General features: G+C 51.8%; 1 protein-coding gene across 1 annotated transcript in view; it reads right to left on the bottom strand.

Annotated features, from left to right (window-relative positions):
* The window catches only part of LOC144728710 (protein cornichon homolog 3-like), a 40481-nt gene extending 25156 nt beyond the window's left edge, over positions 1-15325 (bottom strand). The window contains 3 exon segments of the mRNA XM_078608320.1: positions 4680-4727; positions 7819-7887; positions 15245-15325. Coding sequence (XP_078464446.1) covers positions 4680-4727; positions 7819-7887; positions 15245-15325 — 198 coding nt within the window.
* Positions 15326-15748: the final 423 nt, after the last annotated feature.

Raw genomic sequence — 15748 nt, 5'->3', positions numbered from 1 at the left:
GGAGCACAGCACATTGCGCCACACGCCATACACACGGACGTCTCATCCGCGGTCACAAAACCAATATAGCCCCCCCCCCCCATGGGCCCCCGCAAGCATCGCGGGGCCACGTTGACGCCGAGCAGCGCGGCTCACGGCTCCCTGGCTCCCTGGCTCGCTCGCTCTGTGTGCGGGAGGCTCGCAGCGGCAGACCCAGGCACAGCGCAGTGGCTCATGCCAAAGTAGAGTGAACCGAGATGGCCCCCGTGTGTTGCTTGTAATAATCACGTCCGCTCATGAGCGTACGTGTGTGTTGTGTGTGTAGTGGCGTGTGTTGTGTGTGTAGTGGCGTGTGTTGTGTGTGTGTAGTGGTTAGCGCACTGCGCTACAAAGCCGCCCCCCCGAGTTCGATTCCCGTACCTGGTGCGGTGTTTCAACATCGCCATTCGGGAGGCAAAGGCGGCCGGGCGTGGTGTTGGCCAGCCACCCGCTCGTGTGCCGTGCCGGCCTTAATAGGTGCTCGCTAACAGAACTTACCCCAACAGCCTGTTTAGACTACAGGGGTATTTGTATTTGTAGTGTGTGTATATATATATCGTGGGGACCGGTAGTGCAGTGGTTAGCGCACTGTGCTACGAACACACTTACCCGAGTTTGATTTCCGCTCGCAGCCAGCAACGCTGATGAACATCTGAACCGGACCTGGGCCTCCCCTAGCTATACTCAGCCATAAATGAGTATCTGGTACAGTGTGTAAACATCAGCATTGGGGAGACGAAGGTGGCTGGGCATGGGTGTTGGTCACCCACCCGCACGTTTGCAATGCCACGAACAGCAATTTCCCCAACAGCTATTTGGGAGATCTGTGCCCTGTGCGCTTGTGAGTGGGCCGCGCTTTATTGTATTATCCTTCGCTTGCCTCTCTAACGCGTGTCTTTGGCGACGTTATGATCTTGTCGTGCATTTTGCTCTGCTTCGTGCCCCCGCATAATAACGGCGATCGCACCCACCAGGCCTGGCCACCATCTCACGCAGTCGCCCGTGTGCACGAATTGGCAACAGAGACACATCTACACCGCGCAGTGTTCACGGATGCCCAAGAAGGAATCGCTCTTAAACCGCTAGTCCCCTCTGCCGCAGCCGGACATTGCGGCACAAGTTGACAATCCAGAGCTCGCGGGCGACGCTGGGCTGCGAGGTGGCCAGTGGATGACGATACAGCAAGTGGGTTTCATAAATCAATTTGTGCGGAGCTGTGAGTGTTCTCCCCTCGTGACGCACGGTGGGATTTGTCCGGGTAGAGACTTCGGCAGAGAATCGCTCGCTCCCTGCCATTGCCTCCCGACCCCCTCGGTGTGTTTCTGAGGCGTTCCTTTCGTCACGGGCCAATTATAAAAAGATTCACGCAAGGCGTCGTCGTCGTTGTTGATGTTGTTGATGTTGTTGCTGTTGTGGCTGTTGTTGATGTTGTTGATGTTATTGATGTTGTTGATGTTGTTGTTGATGTTGTTGATGTTGTTGTGCTGCGTTGGTTTCCGTGGTTGTGCTGTGTGGCTCTCCGATCCGTTTTCAGGTTGAACCGCGCGTTTGTTGTTCGGCAGGCGATGTCTGACGTTCCGCTCCCAGGTTCTCGTATGAGCCGAACAATTCGGAAGCAACGAGGAGCGAGAAGGTCGCAGCCACCGTGCCGAGCCGCGCGCGGTCAACCGCGAAAAAACTCATCGGAGAACCAAGAAGGGGCATCATCGATATGATTGTTTTCGTATTATTTTGTATCATTATAAGAGTAATGAACACAGCTGCCTTAGGCGGCGTGACCTTGCAATTCTGTCCGCTGTGACACCGCGCGTGATTGGTCGTGGAACGCCCAGAACTCTCCTGAGCGGCGTGCAGGCAGCTCCCCGGGGTGTTGAGCCTCCACGCGTGACGCAGCCTCATCGAGGAGGAGACGCCGAGCAGAGCTGTCCCCCCACCCGCGTCCATTGGCGCGAGACCTCCACGCGCTCTCGCCTTTGGTGTCTCACTTTGGGCGCAGTGCGCAAGGCCCCAAGGCGTTGCGACCGCTGGTGGCGAGTGCCGTGACCCTAAAACTGGCCCCGAGGTCACAGACGTGATATGCTTTCGGCGCCCTCCGTAATGTGCAGCGTCACGGCGAAGCGAAGATCGATCGCTCTCAGTGCGCGCATTCAAGTCGCAGAATTTACTCAACCGGCGGTGCAGACCCCGAGGGCACGCCCAGGGCATGCGTGCCCACTCACTGTGGGGGCAATGAACGAGCCCTTTTGGTGATGGGCACTAGACCTGACGAGATAAACGTTTTAATTTCGGGTTTGTTTGTTTTCAGAGCATGAACGCGTCGCGACCTTTAACTCGGCTGCGTGACGAGACAATCTGCGAGCGTGAAGAGTTGCCAGCGCTGCGCGTGTTGCTCACGGTGACAAATATGCGAGTCCATTCACAGTAAAAGGTCAAAGACATATTCTGAGCCTGCGAAGACTGATTAGAATGAGCGACATTGGTTTATGAGGCCGCGAGTTGGTTGCCAGCTAATTAGATGCAATGAAGTGAAACGTGATCCAAGGTTGCTTGGTCTACCAAACAATTGCCACTGGGGAAAACATTTCGTCTTGAATAAGACCCATTGGGTCCATCGATGAAACGCATTCCAACCAAATAGTGCAACATCTTTGCCTGCTTGTTTAACTCTTGGAAATTGTGGGAAAGTCTGAATTGAGATAAACTCTAAATCCCAGCCGTCATAATGGACGCCTTTAATCACTGAATTTGTAATCTGTGGGTGTCTGTCTCATCAATCTCAGCAAGTATTTGAAAGCCAGATATTCTTAGCATTGGCTGTCCCTTCATCCGTGCACTGCGATAGCCATTGCTGGTGTTACACAAGCTATTGGGAATTGGGGGGGGGGGGGCGTGGTTTTATGAAAGTCCTGGGGGGTTCTTGACCATACTTCACCACGCTGGCCAGCACACCTTGGTGGAGATGCCTCCTCGCGAGAACCCACTGCGACCACGCTCGTCATTCTAAACTATTTCATATTTCACCAGGCGAGGCCCACTGAGCTATACAGCTCTTTTCAGAAGCGACCTGGCCACAAATGATAGCTCAACGAAGTGGCTTATCACGTGGACATTTATAGCAGCAGCCACATAATCTAAACGCGTGATGCTGATTCTAAATGTGGAGAGAAAAACCGGAGGACCCGGAGAGAAATCCACACGACCACGGGGAGAGAGACACGCAAACACCAAATACACAGCAGCAGGCGTCAGAGTCGGGATCGAACCAACGACCTCCTGTATACTAGGCGAGGGAGTTAACATCTCACCACCATGGCGCCCATTCAAATGTATGGCAAGTCACAATGACTGCAGTTAAAGCTGCTATATCTTATATTATTTTATATAGATTTATATAAAGCCTTATTCCAAAGCACTTTACAACAATTATACAATTGTACATTAGATGATAGTGGTGAAGGTAAAGAGTGTGGTTATGGAAAGTGGCAGTGTAGGTATGTCATCTGCCTACCCCAATTATAATAAGACAACAATCATTTTAAATCGATAACACAAATCCGAATTAATGAATGGTTATACACGTGGGAAGAAACCGGAGTGCAGTGAAACCCCGGTTTGCGTGCGACGACGAATATCAAAACGACGTCAATCAAAGAAGCGATGTGCAGGATAGTAGTGGGTGGTGGTGGTGGAGGTGGTGGTGGTGGTGGAGGTGGTGGTGGTGGAGGTGGTGGTGGTGGTGGAGGTGGTGGAGGCGAAGGCTGAGAGAGGTGACGGATAGAGAGAGAGAGAGAGGACGTAGGTGTGGGTTGCGGTGACGCTGACCAGGTCGTGGTGTTATTCATAAAGTGGCGACGTGTTTGCGAAACGACGTGAAAGGGGGAGACGTAACTCGGGGCATGACTGTCCCTGGAGAAACCCCACCCCGTTGAGGGGCAACGCTCTATCCTATACAGATGGAACAGATGGAGATTAGTTCACAATTGCTCTACCGCATTCCCATGGTAAGCTAGGGTATGGCAACGTTGACGGCTGCGGGAAGAGTTTCACGACTTCTCTGTGTGATCCAGCAACCCTCGCTGCTGGATTAGGGGCAGCCGCGGTCATCGCCACCGTGACACCAACACATTCACCGCTGATGATCGTCACGCATCAAAAACAGTCTACTCAACATTCTAAAACAATTCTCTTGCGATCTGCATGTGCATTGTTTACTACTAAATCATATTTCTTTAATACATTATTTTAACTACGTTAATATGCATATGAAGTGAACGTGAAGCTGAAAAAAACGCTATACATGAGCATAATCCAGAATAAGTCTTTTATAAGTCTGTAAAACGACGTAGTAAAGTTTATATTTAAATATGCAATAATGATCAGGAACATTAGCTACCCATAAGCAGAAGTCCTGTCTGCGTCCCCCACATGAATACCACAATGTCTGAGTCCACCAGCCTCGAGGTCTTCAGGATCCAGTGGACTTGAAACAACATCTAAGTACGACAACTTGGTTTCCACCTTCTCGGTGGCATCAGCAGTGTCGGCCTTGTTCAACAAATGCCGCTCCCAGGATGTTACGCAACGAGCGGCTAAAGGCGCCGCCGCTTGGCCGGCCCTGCACCCCCCCCTTCTCCCCCAGTCGATCGCGATGACGGACGTACCTTCATCAGCATTCGGCAGAGCTTTTCAATCTTCCTCTCCCGCTCCAGCTGCGAAAACAAAGAGCCGCGGTCAACCAAACGCTGCGAGCCACTCGCAGCCGTGCGGGCATCGCCCGACGGAGTGAAACTTCACTTTCGTTTGTCTTCCGATGGGACATTGTGTTTTTGTATTTTCTCCCGTGGAATGGGAAGCGAATCGCGGGGTCGTCTCAGTTGACGGTGCCTGAGAACGGTGATGGAAATTCCTCATTCCCATGGGATTGGGGGGGGGAGGGGGGCAGTATGCAACATATTGAAAGTAACTGAGTAAGCATCGCTGCCTGTTGAATTAAATAATTGATGTAGGATATGCAAGGCCCTTGAAAATGGCCTTTATCAGAGAAGATTTAAAAATCTTGACGTGTTTATAGAATTAATTTCGCACTTTGAGGGCAGCCTCACATCCAGTGCCAGGTTGCTCGTACAAAAAGCGTTACATCATTTCGCCAGCAGATCGATAAGCACAATGCATGCTGGGTTTTGACGGAGCGTTTTGTTGGTCCGTGAAAAAAAAATAAGACGCCAGCCTCATGGGTTAGCTTAGAACAGTTGCCGTTGCAATTCTCAGTATATCTTTATATGTTGCCTTTGTATGGATTTACATCTTGCGACTTTACACCCAATCGTGCTCTTCCTATCTTATTGTTTTGTTTTTTGTAATCAACACGACGCGTACGAGCGATGAACAATGCTCCATTTATCATTGTTATTATTAAAGAACCATTAAAAACAACTCTCCACTGAATGCAAAGAAGTGTAAGTTTTGTGAACAAATGTGGCTCAGTACACGGGGGTTCAAACCCAGGTGCGAGCCATGCGTGATGAAACCGAGACGTCAGGTTTACTGAGTTGTTTATCTCAGTCGACTTGCCAATGACCGTATACAATTGTAACATTTCGCTTCATTCAGCAGATTTCATTGAATAAGGATTGAAAATGTTGGTTTGGTTGCCATGTGATGCCCACCCCTTGCGTGGTGCTTCAAAATGTGCCACGCGGTGTGTGGAAAAGCAGCTGTGGATGAGACTTCAGTTTTCAGCTCTTGACATCATCTTCTGGAGACCATTGTTGAGGACACAAGGTGATGCTCTGCTCACTGTGAGATATTCCACGTGATAATGTATTCGTGTCAACACATGACACTGCGAGCAAAATGTAAATATCGTATAGAAAATAAAAACTAGTAAGAATGATAATTTTGAGCATTTATACTGAGCCAGAAGAGTCCTCCTACAAGCGCTGTCATTTGTTTTTGTGAGTCTTAAACACTTCCCCTGAATTCTGGCTTCTGGGGGGTTCTAAATGATCTTGAGCAGCCATGGCCAATCCACTGCTGGATGAAGGCCTCCGCACAAGGTGCCGCCATTTACAAAACACCGGACAATAAAACAAAAAACGTTTCGCGAAATTGTGCGTCTCTGAGAAACACGCGCCGGATCAGGGCCGCGGAGTTGTTTTTTTATTGAGGCACTGAGCTGGAAAGGAGCTAATGGAGGTTAAAGAAGACATCGAACGCCTCCAACTTGGCAATGTCCCATGGGCCCCCCACCCCTCAAACTCCCCCCACCCCTCACACTCCCCCACCCCTCAAACTCCCCCACCCCTCACACTCCCCCCACCCCTCACACTCCCCCCACCCCTCACACTCCCCCCACCCCTCACACTCCCCCCACCCCTCACACTCCCCCACCCCTCAAACTCCCCCACCCCTCAAACTCCCCCACCCCTCACACTCCCCCCACCCCTCACACTCCCCCCACCCCTCACACTCCCCCCACCCCTCACACTCCCCCCACCCCTCACACTCCCCCCCACCCCTCACACTCCCCCCACCCCTCACACTCCCTCCACCCCTCACACTCCCCCCACCCCCCGTTGTAGCCCCCACCCCTCCACAAACACCGAGGGACTGCGTGAGGCAACGTTCTTCACTCATTTCAGAGGGGAGGGGGCCACTTTCGCCGATAAGACATCACCAGTGTGAGGGCCGCCACGCATTTGAAGCCATTGTGGGTTTGACAGCAGCACGATGGTGACGACGACGACGGGGGTGTGTTCACTCGTTGTGTCTTGTCGGGGGCCGCACTAAAGGCAGTGCCCAGTCCCCAGTGTATGGGGGGAGCTACCACATTAGCCCACAGAGGCACACGTGGCAGCAGCAGAAGCAGCAGGCCACGACGGCGATCACCTGGTGGTGGTGGTGGTGGGAGTCCCAATGCGAGTGAAACCGATAGACATTGCCCTTCTTCTCCTTCTGCTGTCCAAGTGAAACATGCAGAAACATGGCTCCCTCTTAGAGCCATGGACACAGACTGTTGGGGCAATTGCTGTGAGCCAGCACATGTGACGGCCGGGGGTGGTGACAAATACCACGCCCGGACGCCCCTGTCTCCCCAGTGTTGATGTTCATTAAAGGCTATGTCGATCTAGGGGATGCCCGGTTCAGATAATCGTAATGGATGTTGGCCGCGAGCGGGAATTGAACTCGTGTCGCGCTAACCGCCACATTACCGCTCCCCCACGCTCGTAATCGCACAATCAGCACACAGGCCAACACAGAGACGCTCACACATCGCGCACACAACACACATTGGAGAGCCCCTCTTGTTCCTTACTCTGTTAACCGTGACTCCCATTATCCGCAACAGCACAAACCCCCTACTACTACTCACGGCACTTTTCTCCCAATGACCCGCCGCCCTCCGTACATTTGCCCAAAAGTAGTTGCAGAATGGCTTCCAATTTCTCGTGATTTGTTTTCGCGGTTACAAGGAGACGCGTGGAAAATTAGAGTACTCCAGTTATCCGCGAATTTCCTGTGAATAAGCCGAGGAGTAAATTCTGAAATAACCCCGCAGATAATCGAACCCATTATAGGCGTATTGATTACGGGGCGCGTGTTGAGTAGCCGAGGAGGCTCGTGGAGTTTATAACGGAGGGGGCGCATAGTTAGCACGGTGACTCATCACGATCGTTTACCCAGGAAAGCCTCTCAGAGTCTCACGCCTCTTTTACAAGAGGGTCCTGCCAAGTTGGCAGCAGGGGGTGGGTGGGGGCAGCCGTCCCCCCTGTCCCCTAAGGTTCACTCAGTGACGACTACCTTGGTGATGCAGTCCGTTTGGTCGGAAGCTGCATTGCTCTCTCTCCAGAGCTCATCATAAGCAGCGATCTGCGCGGGAGGAGGGTTGGGACGAGAGAGACAGGAGGTGGGGGTGAGGAGGAGGAGAGAGATGCATACATGAAACACAACGCAACAGAATGCCAAGGACTGCATTGTCAGTACACAGTGAATACACCAAACTTCAACACTTCTGTCAATATCAAAATAAAATCGAGACACACACGCGCGCGCACCGGAGGCGCCGTGACAACGGGTGGTGGGTCGGGGCGCTGAGATGCCGGGTGCCGCGACGTTGGCAGACAGTCGACACTTCGATCTGCGGCGCGGCAGTCGAAACAGCGGCGCAAGTGTAGCCGTGTCGGCAACCAAACCTCTTTGAAGGCGTCGTGCCAGCACAGAAGAGTAGGCCGAATTAGAGCACTCCCTAGGGGCTGCCTCGACTCGTGGAGGGACTTCCGCCAGCAGCGGCGTGGACGAACACATGTCAGGGGCTGCCCCTCTACCGCAGCAGCAGGGCGTCGCACGAACGGGAGCGAAATCCAGAGACCAATACAACTTACTGCAAGTTCATCTTCTTGGTTCTTTCGGTAAAGTCACGTAGAATGGAAATAATAAAATAATACAAATAAAACATAATAAAATTATTCTCACAGAAGATGAATCCCTGCAGTCACGAAAGCTTTAAATCGAAATTTCACTGCAAGTTATTGGTGTTATCGTTTGCAAATAATGGTTTGCACTTGTATGTATGCAAGTTGAACTGCTTTCGCCCCGTAAGTAGCTAACCGTGCTGCACATCACCGGGTGTAAGATTGTTCACCAATTTACCCTCGCGTCACCAGTGAGGGATCAAGTGGACACATGTCAGATAATAACAATGATCTACAATTTGTAAAGTGGCCACATGTCATCCGTAAATGGCAATGCGGCCTGTGTGTGTAAAGCAGGACGAGTCCACGGCCACAACAAGGAGGGGCTCAAGGCCACTTCACAGAGGCGAGTCCCCCAGACGGGAAGCAGCTCTTGGCGACTCTGATGACGGACACGTGCCCGCGATCCAGTCAGCCAGGGTTCGGAGGTCAGCGAAGGAGACTCGTGGCGCGTTCGCCAAGAGATGCCTCAGGTTGCCACGTGGCCAATTTGCTCACCGCTTCAGCAGCACCGCCGGCAGCGCCGCGAGAGCAATCCCGCACACGTTTCACAATTTGTTGCGACGTTTCGCTGGTAGTTACACTGTTACAGCCACCGTCATCAGGCAGTCGCCAGAAATCAACCAAACAGTGACCTGTGGTTAATGATTTGTTTGAAAGCGAGTGTGTCTACTTTTCCTGAGACTCAACACATTCGTCAATAACGCTTCCTTGAAAATAAATACGTAATGAATAAGCGAAGTTTCGGGCAATGGCTCTTCTTCATAGCACATCTATTTATCACATCGATGTGCTATGAAGGGCCATTGATAACATATACCATATATATACAGTGCACAGATACTCCAGTCATTCCCAATTCCCCAATACTTTAAACCTTGTCCATAATGGAGATGGTTTTTTTTACCATACTTCACCCTGCTGATCAGAACGGGCTAATTATATTAGCATACGTGTTTATAGAGCAGTGTGAATTAAGGACAAGACTGTGAAGGCCTTTGTAGCAGACTCATTAAAGAGCCATTTAAATTAGAGCGAGTAAAATTATCCATCACTGTTGTATCCTGCGTCATTATCATTAGCTTATTAATTACTCCAAGCTGTTCTTTTTTGCGGTTGTCGGCATTTGGTCAAGTCATTAATATCTCATTGTGAGGGATTCCACATCCACGTGTGTGCGTGTGTGTGCGTGTGTGGAGAGCGGTGTCGCAGTGGTTAGCACACCGCCACACGAACCCGGCGACCTGTGTGTGTGGATGTTGAACTTATTTTGCACCGTAGGTAGCCAGCCGTGCTTATTGCAGGGGCGGGGGAAGGACAACACACTCAAATACAAATCAGGTCTAAAAAATTTAGTTTTAAATCTATATGATTTAAAAGTGAATAGCTCCAGTGGCTTCCTAATATCGGAAAGGAAGAGCGTTCCAGACGGCCGCAGAAGCGCATCTGAAAGCGCGCGATGATGCAGTGACCGACGTTCTTCGATGACAGCCGAAAGCCGCTGCTGCTGCCAGGATGCCGACGGGGTTCAATTCCAGTGCCCAGCTCCACCCACTAGGATCAGTGAGCTCCACTGGAAGCCCACGTGCGTCTCACTGACCCACTAGGATCAGTGAGACGCACGTGGGCTTCCAGGGGAGCTGTGAGCACCTGGCACGGTGGGTACAACTTCAACAGCACTGGAGAGACAAAGGCGGCCGGGTGTGGTGCAAGCCAACCACCCCCCTCCTTGTCCGCCATGCCGTCCCTCCTTCATGGGTGCTCGCAAACAGCACTTCCCCCAACAGTCTGAACATCTATAACGGAGGCGGTGGGGGCGTTATCTGTGAGTGCACGTGTGAGTTTGTGTGTGTGTGTGTTTAATCCGATTCGAGTGACACAAATCGTTGCATTGTCAATTTGCAAGCGTGACGATCCATAAATCGCCCTATTTGTTGGGTGATTTCTCTTCGTGTGAGACGGCCTCTCCGATGCTAATTAACACCCAAGACATCTGCTCCGGATTTACATCACGAATCTACGACGGGGAATGCACGAACCGCGCCTCCCCTGCTCCCTCTGTGTGCCCAGCCACCACCGATCCCTCTCCCCCCCTCGCCCGCTACCCTCGTCAAACGCCCCCCGCCCCCCGTTCATCCTCCTCGTCGTGCCCCGGCTGCCCGGCTTGCGGAGGCACTGGAGCGCGCCCTGTGTGTAGCGGTGTGTGATGATGCTGCTGCTGCACGCAAGCGTGATGCTCGCCACGCGTGAAGCCCTCTCACTCCTGGCGCGCCTCTCTGGGTACGGAGCGCCGCGCTGCAGCGGTGGAGAGAGCGTGCAGGGTCGTCACCACAGATGATTATCATCATCGTGGACGTGATGCCACGAGCTGAGCCTCGCTCGCATGTGAATGTAGCGCCAATCCAGCAGCGGAGAGAGCGTGGATTATGATGACAAATGAATGTGACCACGTGCCTGTCACCCCCAACACGTGTCTACGTGTGTGTGAGTGTCATGATGTGGATCAGATGTCAGGAGCGGTGGTATAACCGTTCGCGCGCTGCGCTACGAACCCGGAGGTCCGAGTTCGATTTCTACTCACGGCCAACGCCAGTGACGATAATTATCTGAACCGGCCCAGGGCCTGCCCTAGGTCAACTCAACCTCAAATGAGTACCTGGTGCGTTGTGTAAAAACATCGCCACTGGGGAGACAAAGGCAGTCGGGCGTGGTGCTGGCCACCCACCCCCTCATGTACCGTTCTGGACTTCATAGGTGCTACTCGCCAACAGCACTTGCCCCAACAGTCTGTTAGGGCTACACGGGGGATCTTTGTCCTTGAATCAGAGACATGAGCGAACACGATAGACAGAGAGACAGACAGAGAGACAGAGAGAGACAGACAGAGAGACAGACAGAGAGAGATAGGTGTGCTCGGATATGCACTAAAAGTTGTAACAGATGGATCAGTGAACAAACGCCAATCACAGACATCACGTGGCTTTGCGAGCTACGGGCGGTGTTTAAGGGACGTGCGCCTCGTTGTGTGGGGGATGATGAGGCGTTGACCGATGGACGAGCGCGCTGACGGAATGTCGGCCCGAAGACCGCGGGGACGCTCGCTCGAGTGCACAACCACCACGGAGACAGCGGTGTGAGGCATCGCGCGAGGTGTGGTGACGTGATGCAGATTGGAGGTGCCCCGCCGAGGCTGTGTGTGAAGAGCTGTCCCCCCTCACAAGGGTTAACGACGCGACTTCACGCCACGTGGCCCGCGACACCGACCACTTCCACAGAAGCCTCCACGCAACATCTACAACATCTACAACATCTATAACTAACATCTACAACATCTACGACATCTACAGCATCTACAACATCTATCACTAACATCTACAACATCTACCCCGTCGCTGCGGGCATCTTATCTGCACGAATCGGGTACTAGATGAGGTGGGGGGATATTTTCAACGAGTTTCAGAAGTCGTGCTCGTGACGTGTGGCCTCCGTGTGGACCGCCAACGTTGTTTGAACTTCCGATTCGGTGAGGGTGGCGATGCCCCCCATCTCCTGGCGCAAGGTTCTGTATTCACGCCGTGAGGTGAGCTAACGGCGTTTCTCTCTCTCTCTCCTCATAACGAGCTGTGGACGGACGTCCCTTAAGCCATTGGTGGTTGGAAATTCGACATTCCCATGTCGGGGGCCAGTCTATCATAACAACAACTTGACTTGTCACAAAAGTTAAAGCTTTTTTATCGACCCGAGGGGATCATCTGCTCGCAGGGACGAGGCCGAGGTTTCAACTCACGACCGTCCGATTGTGATCCTGGCGCGTGCCGTTGACACGGCCAACAGAGCGGGCCATTTACAGAACCCGACTCGCTCACAGCCATCTCACGATTTACAGAACCCGACTCGCTCACAGCCATCTCACGATTTACAGAACCCGACTCGCTCACAGCCATCTCGCGCTCAGCGCACCGCCACCGCTCGCGCCATTGTGCACGCGGGCGAAGAAACACCACAGCATTTACGTTCGCTGCGCGTTCACTCCTGTGTGTGTGTCTGCAGCGTGTTGCTATTGTTTGACAGTTGAGAATAAGTCTCTTGCTGCTGAGAAGTGGTTAACTCTACAAAACTAACACCGCCTAATCCGACAGAGAGCATGACGAGCGGAGGGGACGCTGCTGTGGTCAAGCAGAGCTCGTCGTGAAACAGCCGCTCCACAGGCGGCGTGGGAGCGCGCGCCAACTACACAACTCCACACACGACACGGTGGCGAGGAGATGTTAACTACCTCGCCTGGTATACAGGGGGTCGTGGGTTCGATCCCGAGCCTGACGCCTGCTGCTGTGTATTTGGAGTTTTCGTCTCTCTCCACGTGGTCGTGTGGATTTGTCTCCGGGTCCTCCGGGTTTTTCCTCCACATTTAGAAACACGCGTTTAGAGTGTTTGGCTGCTGTGCGTTTTCACGTATTAAGCCACTTCGTTGGGCTCTCATTTGAGACCAAGTCGCTACTGAAAAAGAGCCACATAGCTCAGTGGGCTTTACCTGGTAAAATTAAATAAGTAAAGAGAGATTTGGCAAACACACTGCCTGCCTTTAAAGAAACAAACACCGATATATAACAATCGGTGACATTTTGGCCATTGAGCGCTTTCGAATGGCCCTTCATCTCCCTGCTATGTGTCAACACACAGCCTTAAACTAATATAAATAATCTTTGACGTTTCGGGCCATGGCCCTTATTCAGAGCACGTCCCCAGAGGCCAGAGAGACAGAAAGGGTTGTAGAGTGGAGTGAACACAATGGCGCCTGATGAGAATTCCACGTTTTTAATGACGCGTTCTTCAAGAGCCTGTCTGCTACTCATTAGCTCCTGTTAGTGCAACTATTCCTATGGCCATTCATAAAATGGTAATCGAAAAAATATTTTAAATGTAATTCTCATCAGGCCCTCGTGGCGTTAAGTGTCGTTTCTAACCCGTATTACCTCAATATTTCTGCTCTCTCTGTTTATGTGTTCTGAAGACGGGCCATTGCCCGAAACGTCTACCATTACATATTTGTTTCTTTTAAGGCTACAGTGTTCGTGACGAGAGTTTTTTGTTGTAATTTGCGGTTGTGTACCACTGCTATTCCGTAGCGGCATCACCAGATAATCTGCTGTCAGTTGGCAGACATCTCGACTGGAGCCAAATGCGTGAGAGTTCAAAATCCCGGTCAGAGGGGGATTTGACTCAGCTCATCATCACTCCAAGGTCGAGAACTAACAGTCCATAGTGATCGTGCTAATGAAAAACATACCCGCCACCGGCCACAGGAACGTGGAACTTTCCACACCCCTGACTCGGGGTTAGATCGGTGAGCGCTGCCCAGTGCTAGGTGTGAGAAGAGAGACGTCGTCTTTTTGGCAAAAACGATGAGTGGTGATAGAGCGCCCCGCTGTCTCTCACGCATCTCACGTAAGAGCGCTCCATATTTATATATTGGATCCGCCAATCTCTTGTCGCTTTAGGAGCATCCGTGTAGAATTGTTATTATATTGGAGCCGCCAATCACGAACGCGTGGCACAATCAGCCACGTTGGTTTTACATTTCTGCCCCAGTATAAATGTCAATCACCACCACAGATTACTGTATAACTCATTAGTTGCGTCTGAACTAATCAAGCCACGCGCACCACGGTGCCAACATGCACCCATGGGAGCGTTCGTATTCGATTGTCATCTCTGTTGGAGCTCTCCCCCTCCCCCGCCTCCCCTCCAACCCCCCCCCCCCAAGACGGTGGCAGAAATTCCACGTTCCTATGGAAGGGATCGGTTCACTCATTATACAACCACTTGATGGGTTTCCATAAGCGACGCACCTCCACTACCTGACACTCGTTTTATTCGCTGTGAACTTTGTTTTGATGATGGTGGTGTGAGGATTATTATGACCCTGATATCGAAGATAGTGATGATGTTGTTGGTGCTACGCCTGCTGATGCTCCTGCTGCTCCTGTTGATGATGACGTTGACCATACTCTTGCTGCTGATGATGATTTTGACAATAACGCTGCCGATGTTGCTGCTGCTGGCAATGACGTTGATTGATAGGCTAAGTTGACCCTGGCTGGGTCTCCAACTCATTACATTACAACCGAGCGGCCCTCTGTTCTACCCACTGATCATCTACATCTCAGTGACAATAAAATACCACCACGATCACAAATCTCACAACATCATGCAAATACCGAGCATATGCTCGGCTATAGAAAACTGCATCTCAAGGTTAGCACGGTTGGCTACATACATACAACAACAATAACAATAATAGTGTCAAGGTTATTTGTTTAGCCAGGTTAGAAGTCAAGAGACCAGGATGAGTCTCATTTGAAAGAGTGACCTGGAGCACCAACATCACAAAAGCAACAACACACAGTCAGTACAAAACAACAGCATGTGTCACTTGCTGAGACATTTAAAATATTGCAACGCATAATTACCTGCAGCACAAATCGGCTCGGGCACATTTATCTCCAGATTGGAACATAGCACAAGTGACACAAGGTGAGACATTTAACAGGCACAGCTGCGAGTATAGTACACGCTCGTGTGTGAACGGACAATGCGCTATGCAGTCAAAAGCAATTGCAAGTGAAGTTACCATAAAGAATGGACGGACATTTTAACATCAAATTGTGATTTAGCTGGGAGAGGAATAGTGATCGTGATGATGGTGATGCTGATGGAGGATTACACAGGTGTACGAGGCACAGACATCAACTCACCCTCCACACGGCGAAGAACAGCAGAGCGGAGCAGAGCACGAGGGAGAGCATGTAGCAGAAGGCGACAAAGCTGAAGACCATGGTGATGCAGTGGCGGGCTTCCTTCGACTCATCACTCAGCGACCGCCAACTCGACACCTGCGCTAGGTGTGCATCAGACGACGCGCGTGTGGCCTCGTGTGCATCTATTATACGTGGGCGCGCGTGTTCCCGCTGTTCTCCTGCTCGCTCGGCCAGTGCCACTCGCTGCAAATCAGCCCGCTACTTTCACCGCCACTGCTCTGCAGCGAACAAGAGAGCCGACACGACAGCAGACACACGTGGCGTGCCTCGAGTGAATGCGTAACAAGTCGTGTGTGCAGGTGATGATGATGACGATGACGAGGGCGCGTGCACAATCTAGTCGGGAGTGCGAGCCTCGAATGTTTGCACGAGATACTGCTGCGGATAAGAATCCAGGCGTCTCCTCTCTCTCTCTCTGCGTCTCGTCTCTCTGTGCGTCTG

The sequence above is a fragment of the Lampetra planeri genome, chromosome 30, assembly GCF_965212315.1.
Source record: "Lampetra planeri chromosome 30, kcLamPlan1.2.h2, whole genome shotgun sequence".
NCBI lineage: Eukaryota > Metazoa > Chordata > Hyperoartia > Petromyzontiformes > Petromyzontidae > Lampetra > Lampetra planeri.
Note: the sequence above shows the minus strand (reverse complement) of the source record. Positions and strands in the feature narration are given on the sequence as shown.